The following is a 12,315-nucleotide window of genomic DNA, read 5'->3' as shown; positions in this document are numbered from 1 at the left end:
TAATTTCTCAACATGAATGTAGTAATTGGATCACATGTGCGCCAACTGTAGCAAAGACAACTACCAGAAGGACAAAAAGTTCTTCATGGATCTTCCCAACGACTTCCTAACTAGGACAGTATGTTTCATTCACATGTTGTGACTAAGTTTCATAGTCGCGCGCCAAAATTTTGTCTAATTTTGCTCAGACCATCATTTGCAAGGCAAGGCATGACTTCCTAGAGAAGGTCAATGTTGGCATTGCAGAGATGGTACATTTGAAGTTACCCAGATGCAAATGAAGAAGGACAGGAACTTCACTATGCTTCTCACCAACGAGGCAGACTGAACCTATCTCGGTTGCTATAGTTGGAGAGACCTATTAGATGCCTTTCGGGATGGTAGATGTGGAGAGGGTTACATTCTACCTGATCATGAATGTGGGGAGATCATGGTGTACTACAAATACCATGACCAGGACTCCTCGGACTCCTCTGACTCCGACTCCCTAACTACAACCCTAATTGTGTCTTGACTCTAGTTAGTAGGCATGCTACCTAGTCATACTATGCTGGTAGTTGGTTGAACATGTTATACGCTACTAGTCTTGCTATGTTAGTAATTTTTTGAACATGTTATATGCTACTAATGATCCGATGTTAGTGCTATTTTGAACAGTACTAGTCATGCTATGTTAGTACTTTGTTGAACTTATTATATATGTGTGATTTCTTTCAAACTGAAAAATGATGCCATAGCCGCAAAAATGAGCCAACATGCTCATTTTGAAGCCATGGAAGCAATTGTTTTTGCCAAGTTTTGCTCTTTTGGCAGAATTTTTGGCTAAATTTTGCTCTTGTAGCCAAAGCTCTCAAAATGCGGGCAGGACAGCAAAAAAATAGCCATTTGGCTGGTAAAACGATGTCGCAACAACATTTTTTATGCCTGAAAATTACATTAGTGGTGTGTTCCTATACTGGTACGCCGCTAGTGTTTTCTGTTTTTTCAGCGTGCACTAGTGTTTTCTGTTACGGGTGACGTGCAACAAGATGCCACCAGTAACATTTATTAGTGGCATCATATTGGTGGTGTGGGGACCCCACTTCCTATGTGTTTTTTAGGCACGCCACTACTATTGTTTTCTGTACTAGTCATGTTCCACAAGGTAGCTGATATATCTGGTTAGGGTGGATGGTGTAATTCACAAGGTGGTACATTCCATGAGGTCGATAGCATGGCTGGGTAGTCTAAGGCATAGATTGTTGTTGTCGATCTGTATGAAAATTAGATTTGTCTGGGCGTGAGAGGATTAGTTGATAAGGGATGATTCATGAGCCATCAAGGATCGAGATGAGCACAAAAGATGGAGAGTCAAGATAAAAAAAAGACTTAGGAATTGTCTTACTTTGTAGGCTTGTTAGTTTGCATAAACTAAGCTAGCTAGTACTCCCTCAGTTCCGAATTACTCGTCGCAGAAATGAATGTATCTAGATGTATTTTAGTTCTAGATACATCCATTTCTACGACGAGTAATTTGGAATAGAGTAATTTGGAACGGAGGGAGTACCTATGAGTATTAGTAGTTTGTGTTTGAATCGGTTTGTATGCCGTGCTACGGTGCTAGGTGTCTGTACAGTCCGTGTAGGGCTAGGACGTCTGTCTAGTTTAGGTTTGTGTTGGGGTTGGTGGTACAAAAAGTTAAAAATCTGATGTCAAAATTTATACTCCCTCCGTCCGGAAATACTCGTCGGAGGAATGAATGTATCTAGACGTATTTTAGTTCTAGATACATCCATTTTTATGCATTTTTTCGACAAGTATTTCCGGACGAAGGGAGTACATGATAAATCAAATGTTTTTTCCTGCAAATTATATTTGCATAAGCACTTTTTTAATTTGCAAGCATGGTAATTTATGGTAAAAATGAAATAAAGTGGATTTGTCATGCTTACTAACTAAACTTGCAATTCTTGACGGACAAAACTTGCGATAAAAATAAATTCAACTTGTCAGGCCTAAAATCTGACGTTCGCTGGATATTCGTGCAGGCATCAGGTTGTGTAAACATTGTATAAAGAAGAAAAGAAACGCAAAAAAGAAAGGACACAAGAGCCCTTTGGCTATATATACTTTTGTGCGTGTGTGTTCGTTGCATTTTGGTGTAGTTGATTGATCCGTGGGCAGAATTCCGACAGTGATGACTACTAAAATCTGTTCGTACGGCAATCCCTGGTCTTCCTTGTGCAATCGCAAAACAAAAGGTAGCACATTTTTTGATAAAGGACGCTTAACTCAAAATATAGCATCAAACGGGGAGAGGATTTGAGGCACATTTTTTCAGGTGCCCGCTTTTTATTTGACTTCTGATTTTCAAAGTTTTATGTCTTTTAAACGAAAATTCCAAATTAAGTTATATTTCATATTTGTGTTTCTCGTGACCAGCGCTTTCAAATAAGATCCATTGTGAATATATTTTGATGATTAAAAAATATGTTTAAGTTTCAATATTGAAACTTAGTACGAGCGACCCATAAAAATCAATTATTTTGTGTCTACGACCCACTAAAAAATTGCTTAAAATTATACTCCCTCTGTAAACTAATATAAGAGCGTTTAGATTACTAAAGCAGTGATCTAAACGCTCTTATATTAGTTTACGGAGGGAGTATGTCTGAAACTGGTTGAAACTTTTCAGTTTCAGATGCAAAACCCGTAAATTTCATCATTGAAACCTAAAACATTTTGAGGGATTTTTTTCCTTTTTATTATGCCCTGTGTGGGATCAAACTACTGCGTGGATCGCAAGGCAAAACGAGCAGGCGGTAAGACTTGGCAGATGAATGTACCCGCACTTAATTAATTGTAGGCACTTCAGGCATCAAACGGATACAAAGCATAATGAACAACATCCGATATCTGTATAACTATCATGCACACAGTCAAACACAAACAGTCTGACATGAGATAAATAGAAAGATCATAATAGATTCATATAGGACCGAAACTATGCTTGATGTCGAAGTAGGTTTTGACAAAAGATAAATAAAAGTAGCACATGTGAGCCTTCTTTGTTCGTATTTTCCTTGCTTTCTAGCTGATCTTTGCAGGATCAATTAATTCGGTAAAGATGTGTCACATAAATGCAAAGATTGCAAAGTCATCGGACTGTGGCGTCGCGACGCCTCCGTATCTGGCAAGATCAGGCCGTCGATCGATTACGATGGGGTTCACAAAGCTGAAGCATCTAAATATGCACACGGAAAGCAGGCAACTTGAACCGATTCTGTACCTACAGATAAGTGATGGGTGGAGTAATCTGGATGTTATTCTGAAACTGAGGCGACTCGTCACCGGCTGCGCACTTGGCTGGTTTTAAGGCAACGCACTGGCCGTACGTACAGTATCGTTAATTTGGTATTCCCCGTCGTTGTCCCAGCAGAATTGTGGGACAACATGCAGCTATTTGACTGATCTCGTCAATATTGCCGCACATGGTCTAACCAGCCAAATCCATGCAGAAAAGTAGATGGCCCTTGAGCTTCCGATAGGCAGATATATCTGAGATTCCTCTATAGGTCGGCACAAGCTAATATTCTGAAGTCCATTGGCCCCTAATTAATGAAAAAGACTGATCGATGCGCTATCCAGATTGATCTCGTGAACACGTACGTACTGTTTCAACCAACACGCGCAGCGCTATAAAAGGAACCCAGTGACTCCATGCAACCAAACCATCCCAAGTTTCGTCCCACACAACAAAGCACAAACTACTCGCAAGTTCACTAGCTAGGAGTACGCTAGAAGCAAGCTCGTTGATACCAGCTTGCCTCGAGGTTCTTGATCTAGCGTCAGGGGGCAGAGATGGACCGTGTGATGAAGATGGCGTCAGAGCGGGGGGTGGTGATCTTCACCTTGAACTCATGCTGCATGTGCCACACGGTAACCCGCCTCTTCACCGACCTCGGTGTCAATGCTCTGGTTCATGAGCTAGACCATGATCCCAAGGGCAAGGAGATGGAGAGGGCGCTCCTCAAGCTTCTCGGGAAGGGGCCACCCGTCCCAGCAGTGTTCATCGGTGGAAAGCTTGTCGGCGGCACCAATAAGGTCATGTCTCTGCACCTTGGTGGTGAGCTGGTCCCCATGATACGGAATGCAGGTGCCCTATGGCTGTAGAGGGCATTCTACACGGTCAATATAGTCGGAGGGATGGATATTTACCGAGCCTAACTCCGGTACCACTCGGCAAAATAAATAGTCCAAGAGTGTGGAAGACAAGTTTTGGTATATATAGAATAACCTCAGAGCCTAAGTAGTATGTCGAGATAGGTATTTTCAAGTCCTATTCTGACAACAAATTTTGGATCACCATATGTGGTAAGCTTACCCCAATCTATGTAGTAAGCTATGTGTAGGTTGCTTTTGCGCCTCTCTTCTTACCCCAATCTATGTATCCATCTATATTTTACTCACCCTTTTTGCACGTGCTATAGAGCTATTGGATATGTATATTGAGTGTCAATTATTTATTATATCTGTATTTTTTTATCACGGAACCTCGTCAAGAGCATAATGTGATGATCCCAGTGATTCAAATGGAAGAAAGAATGACACGATTTATAATAAAATAAAATGCATGGGATGGGAGGTCATAATTAATACTTTTTTGATAGTGTCGGTTTGGTCATAGTTCTTTTAAAAATGCACGTTTAGGTCTCATTTGTGGACTAAGTTGCCCAACATTGTTCCTTCTCCCCCGAGCATCATCTGACCTGCTCGCATGACACATTGAAGGGGGGCCGTGGGAGTTTTCCCGCTCCAAGCGGTTGATTTGTATACAGGAACACTCCTATAAATCCCTCTATTCTCACTCTCCATTCCCTAGGTTATCTCTCCCGGTCTCCTCTCTCTCCCATGCCCTACTCCGGTAACACTACTATAGGGCGGCACACTGACCGGCCAAAACATATCATCGTTGAGTCGCCTCGGACCCATGAACAGTTCCCAGTCGGTGATGAATATGTCATCATTGACGGGGTAGCTGACCGATTAGTGATGACATATATCAGTGATGGCCTAGTCGGTTTATGGAATATATATTGGCATATCATAAATGAAAGAAGTATAAATATCATCCTTACACACGTTCCATATATCATCACGCATGCATATGGTAATTCTACAAATTTTCGATCGGTGTAAGTAGTAAGCTATGTGCATGGTTTTTATGCATATATCTTGCTTTTGTGCCCTTTTCTTACCCCAATCTAATGTATCTGCATGTACTCATCCCATTTTGCATGTACTACATGGCTATTCGCTATGTGTGATTATAAATTATGTTGTATGTTTCTGCAATGGAATTACGAGACGAGGACAATGTGTTCTTGCTAATTCATATAGGAGAAAGAATGAACTGGTTTACAAATAAAAAACACGGTAAAAATGAAATAATGCACGACTGATTAGAGGGCAATTGTAGAAAACCCTAACAATGGAACAACCACCTAGCTAAACTAGGTTTGGAGCTACATCTAGCAAAACAACAATAATGACAATCAGACGCCACCCTCTCGTTGGAAATGCTCATGCTCCTGTTACAAGAAAAAGACACATCTGTGATGATACACATTCATCATAGTAAGTCTGTTTTATTATCATCGATGTATATCCATGGCGGGTTTGTGGCATAATCAACATTGTTGTACATGTGCTATCGTACATCACTTCCATGGAAAAGTCGTTTTTTCTCATGAAAGTGTGCCCTCCCATGACAAAAATGACACATCATGAAAGTGGTTTCCATCGCAGGTGACCGGCTCAACTGAGACAACATCAACACGTGGAAGCTGCCATAACATGCCGTCTTTAAGCTAATGTGCGGGGTACAAGATCCTATATCAGTTAACAATGTGGTCTCCTATGGTTTGCCCACGTTTTGGCATCCTATTGGGCTGAGCAAACTATGTGTCTACTATTCATTGGAACAAGCATCACACATTAGATGGCCTAAGTGTAGCTTTTGCACGTCAGCACATGTCACCTGGCCCACTGGAGGCCCATTGAGGTAAAAAGGCTAGCCCAACCTAGGCCATGCATGGTTAAGGCCTACGGGCTTCTATCAAAGCTTCGTGCTTCTGGCCCATGGAAGGCCCGTTAAAGGCCTACGTGCGCCTGTCCATTAACAGTCCGTGTCTATATGGCCCATTGACATCCTGTGTGGATTTGGCTCACCACCTCCTAGTGGGTTTGTCGGTTTGGTTTAGGCACGTTGCTTCTTTTGGCCCATTTGCAGCCCGTGGTACTTTTGGTATGTATGTGACCGATGGTTATTTCATCCCGTATGCTACCCAAGTTTCTTCTGGCCCATATTACGACATGCTATAATGTCGGCACGTTTGCAGACTATGGTGCTTTCGGCCCATCAATGGCTTGTTGTGCTTTTTCTGTCTGCTTGTGGCCCACGGTGCTTTAGGCCCGAGGCAGTGGTTATTTAGGACCATTGGTGGCCCGTGGTTATTTCAACCCGTTAATGACCCGTGGTTGGGTCAACTCATTAGCGGACCGCAGGAAGAAACATACGGCAATTAACAATAAATATGTACGTTACAATAGGACATTGCACTACTAGGGAAAAGCCTAGCAGCAGCGCGGGTTTTAGGCCTATCAGTAGCGCGGGCAGTAGCGCTACTAGTACGGCGCTAGAGCTAAAGGTTAGCAGTAGCGTGCTTTAACCCACGGTACTGCTATGTCGAGTTAGTAGTAGCGCTTTCTCAGGAGAGCGCTACTGGTAATTACTAGTAGCGCTCCTCCCTGCCCGTGCTACTACTATTATTTCGCATTTTATTTCTTTTTATTTCATGTTGTATTCATACACCTTTATACAAGTTTTCATACAACAGGAATTTAGAAATTGTTTTTACATCATAATGAGTTATTACATCACGGGGTGAAAGAACCGTGGACTAGTTTCAAGTGGATGGACATCCACTTGAAACTAATATGCGGTTCTTTCACCCAATGATATAATAAATATCATCATCATCATCATATCATTAAAAACTTATCATCATAATACATCATTGTCATATAACACCTCCTCAAGATCATCGTTTTCATCAATGAGACATCACATAGCAAATTGGTCACTAGTCATAATCACAACTACTCCTCATCATCAATTCTAACACATTGTACCACATAATAAACATATTGTACATCATAGGAACCTACTACATTCTCTTAGGACCTACTATATTCTCTAAGGTAAAATAGCAAAAAACAAGATAGCCCCTGACTCTCCATTATGGAGAATGGAGATGATCCTGTCTCTAATTCTTTCCTTTTGCTTAATGTTGCTTCCAAGAACCTCCTTACGAATGTCCAAACATTTTTTCCATTCTTTGATTAGCATGTGTTCACCTGTTTTAGAAATCCGATATGCACAGGTGAGATCCGTAGGATGACCTGGCTGTATGTTCAGAACTTCAAGGCGACCATTCTGATACATCAGATGAGGCACACAATCCATCAGGATTTTCTGTTGGAAAACATAGTAATAACTTCGTAGTTAGCAATGATGTACTAGTTTTAGAAGTATGCAAAAGATGCATGGATGTCGTAATAGTAAAAAATCTTACCAGGGTATCTCCATAGAAGTTATTGTGGTTCAACACGTGCACTAGTGGCATGTATTCACCATAATTTGGAGGAGTTCGATAATAGGTATTGTAATTCTCAAGATAAGTACAAAATGCGATCAGATGATTTTTCTCCTTATAAGTTAATTTGGAGCCATTGGTGTAGTGGGTTTTGTCTACCATCTTCCGCACATTGTTTGAAGAATCAAAATAAGCTGTCAATGGAAATAAGTTGTCAACTATTTTGAAATAAACAATACAAATTAGTTAATAACTATGTTTGAGAAACTCACATAGCGGTAGAATCGGAAGCGTATCAACAAGGACCCAAATGTCCATATTGTCTTGCTCGATGTCAGGATCACCAAGATCCATGGTGACAATCATACCCTCATAAAAACAATACATTTTGCAAAGTGCTTCCCAATTTGGGCAACCAAAATGGGTTACGCTCGGAGAATTGTACAGATTTACTTCAAAATCCATATCATGATGGGTCCTTAGGTGTATTTTCTTTGTTTCAAAATTTTCATGGTCTTCAAAACCCATCCTCTCCAAGACATAGTGTCTTGCATGGCATGCGATAAGCTAGTCGAATTGTAAAAGATGAAAATTAGACGTTGAAATAGTTGAAGTCGTGCTTAATTACGAAAAAAACACTTGTCGTCGTTGCGTACCGTTTCAACATCGAAGGTCTCCTCGAGCTTAATGCTGAAGCGCCGATCTTTGTCCAGGTGAGGGCACCTGTCGCACATACCTCGATCGTTGTGGCACATGCTGCACTCCCCCGGGGGACTGTCGTCGTCCGAGTACGACATTTCCTACGTTCATAATTCAAAGATTAAACTTGTATAATTAAATATTTGTACTAAAAAACCTAAATTAGATCATTATTTTTCGAGAAAATCTAGGCCACTCGATATTTTCTACATATTCTAGCACAAGTCATGCCAGAATTCACCGAAAAATCCGGCATGACCTTTGCTAAAAAAGGACATATCAAGCGCCTGAAATTTGCCGGAACGGAAATTAATCAACACTCCGGCAAAACATAGGCCACTCGGAGGTGTAACCTGAACATGATCGGCCACTTGGGCAACCACATATCCTATTTGAGCAACACAAGATATACATGTTTGGCATGGAGATTTGGCTGGTCTCACCTCGAGGTCGGAGGGGGTCGGTGACGGGGACGACGACGGGGATGATGGAGGGGCTCCTTGATTTCTGCAAAAGCAAAAACCCTATAAGTTATCACTAATACATCCCGAATAATTTCTCAAACTAAAAAAATAACAACAAATATGACATGTTCAACTAGTTCTATTAATTCAACTAGTTCTTACTAAACATAAACTTACTATAAACAGAAAAAAAACTAGTTCTTTCTAAAAATAAAGTAGTTCAACTAGTTATATTAATTTTCTTACTAAAAATACATTAGTTTTATTAATTCAACTAGTTCAACTAGTTTATTAATTTACTTACTAAACTAGTTCAACTAAAACTAAACTAGTTCAACTACTTTATTAATTTACTTACTAATTATTTTAAACACTTACTAAAAACAGTAAAAAAACTACATTATACAATAGTAAAAAACATCTACTACTACTAAAAATCATTATCTACGAACCCTAAATTAAAATCTACTACTACTAAAAAACATCTACTAACTAAGCAGAGAGAGGGGGGGGTGGGGGGGGTGTGGGGCTTACAAAGAGGGGAGAGACGGTGGCGGGGAGGTGCTCGGCGACGGAGAGGTAGGGGTGGCGAGTGCGGGCTCGGGATCGGGAGGCGGCGGTCCTGGGCGGGCTCAGGCTGCGGCGGTGAGGTCAAGCTCGGGCTCGGGCGACGGTGGTGAGGGCAGGCTCGGGCTCGGCCTCGGGCAGCGGCGGTGAGGGCAGGCTCGGACTCGGGCGGCGGCGACAGAGGAGTTAGGGGAACAGGGGGAGAGGGGGGAAGTAGGACTTAGTGAAATTTTGAGCCCGCGGGTGGTTAAGTCGAACTAGCAGTAGCGCACTTTAGGAAACGCGCTATAGCTAAATTAGCTACAGCGCGTTTTAGATAAAAACGCTACTGCTAAGTCTAAGCACGCATCAAAAATATACATTAGTCATCATTGATCTTTTTGTGTAGAATCTAAATAGTCAACATGAATCCTCACTGTACCTGTATAGGTACAGGCGAGGATTCATATTGTAGCCACAAATCCTACACATATAGTTCAATCAAGACCAAGTGCTCGAGATAGTTTGAGAAGAAACATATTTAAGGTGGTAAACACCTTGTTCGCTTAGCAATATGGGACTAAACTTAATTAGGTGCAATACTTAGCAGCAACGAGTTTTGAAGAAAACGCTGCTACTAAGTACTTTAGCAGTAGCGCGTCCAGGGAAGGGCGCTACTACTATACCGAGACTGGAGGCAACGCCGTGGCAATTATAGTAGTAGCGCTTGTTTCACCTAGAGCGCTACTGCTACCGGGTTATTTGTAGCGCGGTTTCCTCAAGCACGCTACTGCTAATTAGCAGTAGCGTCTGTTTTTAACCGCGCTGCTGCTAGGATTCTGTGTATAAGGTTTTCCCTAGTAGTGTTGTAGCATATTATATCCATTGGGCATCAAATTTCTCCACAAGTGCAGATGAACGCAATAAGCAAACAAGTTTAAAGAAATTAGACCATTCCGATAGAGCTTAAGAAACGTTAACCTTGCCGCAAAGTTGCAGTGTAAGAAGTTGAGCAAGATGATGAGACTGCCCCTTTTTGACGCTTATATATCCTCCATCACTAGATGTTTAGTGATAATGTGCAGATATGACTTTTCATCATCTTCCTTAGTGATTCGACTTCTAGTCAGAGCACAATTGAACCTTGTGTTTCTGCTTGGAGTTAAGACTGAAGAAGGCAAGCTGATTCAGGCATTGACTTCAGAAAGCTTGCATCACTGGCAATGGAGAGTATCTCGAACACTACATTGGGACATTACTTTCTAGTTGTCTCACTATCTTCAAGATGATTTGCATTCTTATGTGCATTTGCTTCTAGGAAAGAAAAACATGGGTTTGTCACGTTGTCTTGAGGGGACTTTGCCATGATATATGCATTAGCTTTAAGAGAGAGAAACAATGGTTTATCTCACTATCTTTAGGAGACATTGCCATCATATGTGAGTTAGCATTCTAAAAGAGGAACAAGAACACAGATAACAAGTTTTGCATGTATATAAACAACCATGGTCACTATATTTGATCATTCCACCCGGATCCCAGGGTATATCGGTTTGTTTCAGTTTGTCCTATGTTTTTATTTGTTCACATGATATGTGTTATTCCTGGAGCATCGTTTAATTTTGTTTGTTGATATATACAATAATCACACATGAGTGAATATACTTTGGGAGAACTCATGCATGGTCATGCATCTATATAATTGCTCTTTTGCTTCACTTGTAGTAATTCTTAAAGCATGAATCCTTTTAGCAATACATTTTATACTCCCTTTTGCTTCAGTAATATTTGAATAGAAAGTTGAATAGAGAATGTATGTTGGCATGATATTAATACGTTGGTGCTAAAAGTAATATGTATGCATTGCTGGTACAATCAAAATTGCATGAACAAGTCCAGAGTGACAAAACCTGAAGAGATGATTCCTTGCAATAGTTTGAGGCCTCTTTTGATCTGGAGTATTTTCATAGGAAAAACACAGGAACAAGGATTACATTGGAAAATTTCATATAGATGCATTCGATTAGTTGGAAACACGTACATGAATTCCATATGAATATTATCCATTTCCTTTGTTTTTAAGGAAACTACACATCAACTCAAAGCTCATTTTTTTCATAGGAACGAGGCAACAAATTTCTTAGGATGACAGGTGCCATCCTATCAAATTCCCATACTATTCCTAATTCCTATGTTTTAGTTTCCTCCAAAGTGAATGAGCCCCGAGATAACATCGGGGTATAGATGAATCCGCCGATAAATGTCTTTGAATAGAGTAATGAAGAGATCTTGTTAAATTATGTGAAATCATAGCCTTTCTTCATTAATGAACAAAAAATTGGTAACCTCTAGTATTGCAATTAAGTCCAAGTTCAGGGGTAGTTGTAAGTAAACGGGTGCCGAGGTTAGACCGGGACACGTGATGGGCTTCGGCACCACCAAACTTTATCCTAGGAGTTTATCAATTGCATGATATTGATGAGACAACCATACCATGTTCATAGGTGATCTAGTTCTTTATGACTAATGCAAGTTGATGCCACATTGCTTCATGTACCTTAATTATTTTTCTAGCCTCTTTGGTATTGAGCAATGCCCAATCTCACATTGAGACTAGGCGCATACTTCACTAATGCATCCAAGCGCTATTGGATGACTTCCTCTTGTTCTCCTACACACAAGCCCACAACATTATCTTCCTTAAAACAACACCTTACCTATCTATTATGGCATTTTCATATATTATCATGCAACATCCATCGTTATTTTCATTACATGACCAGAGATGGCATCGTTCATTGTCATATTGATTTGCATAATCATATACAATTGGCATTATTATTGTGGAAAAGCCATGATTCATCATTATTTATTATACCCTACTCTTGATCGTTGCACATCCTAGTACACAACTAGAGGCATTCATTTAGAGTTTCTAAATCATGTTTATTATTTGTTCACTTGACTTG

At 40.6% G+C, this 12,315-nt stretch overlaps 1 protein-coding gene across 1 annotated transcript; it reads left to right on the top strand.

Annotated features, from left to right (window-relative positions):
- Positions 1-3,721: 3,721 nt before the first annotated feature.
- LOC123124466 (putative glutaredoxin-C14) lies at positions 3,722-4,517 on the top strand. Its single transcript, XM_044545081.1, has one exon. The coding sequence runs from the start codon at positions 3,841-3,843 to the stop codon at positions 4,150-4,152; it is 312 nt and encodes a 103-aa protein (XP_044401016.1). The 5' UTR covers positions 3,722-3,840; the 3' UTR covers positions 4,153-4,517.
- Positions 4,518-12,315: the final 7,798 nt, after the last annotated feature.

The sequence above is a fragment of the Triticum aestivum genome, chromosome 5D, assembly GCF_018294505.1.
Source record: "Triticum aestivum cultivar Chinese Spring chromosome 5D, IWGSC CS RefSeq v2.1, whole genome shotgun sequence".
NCBI lineage: Eukaryota > Viridiplantae > Streptophyta > Magnoliopsida > Poales > Poaceae > Triticum > Triticum aestivum.
This window is presented reverse-complemented; position numbering and strand designations above follow the sequence as displayed.

Coding starts and splice junctions, on each gene's coding strand:
- LOC123124466 (XM_044545081.1), top strand. CDS start 3,841: ATGGACCGTGTGATGAAGATGGCGTCAGAGCGGGGGGTGGTGATCTTC.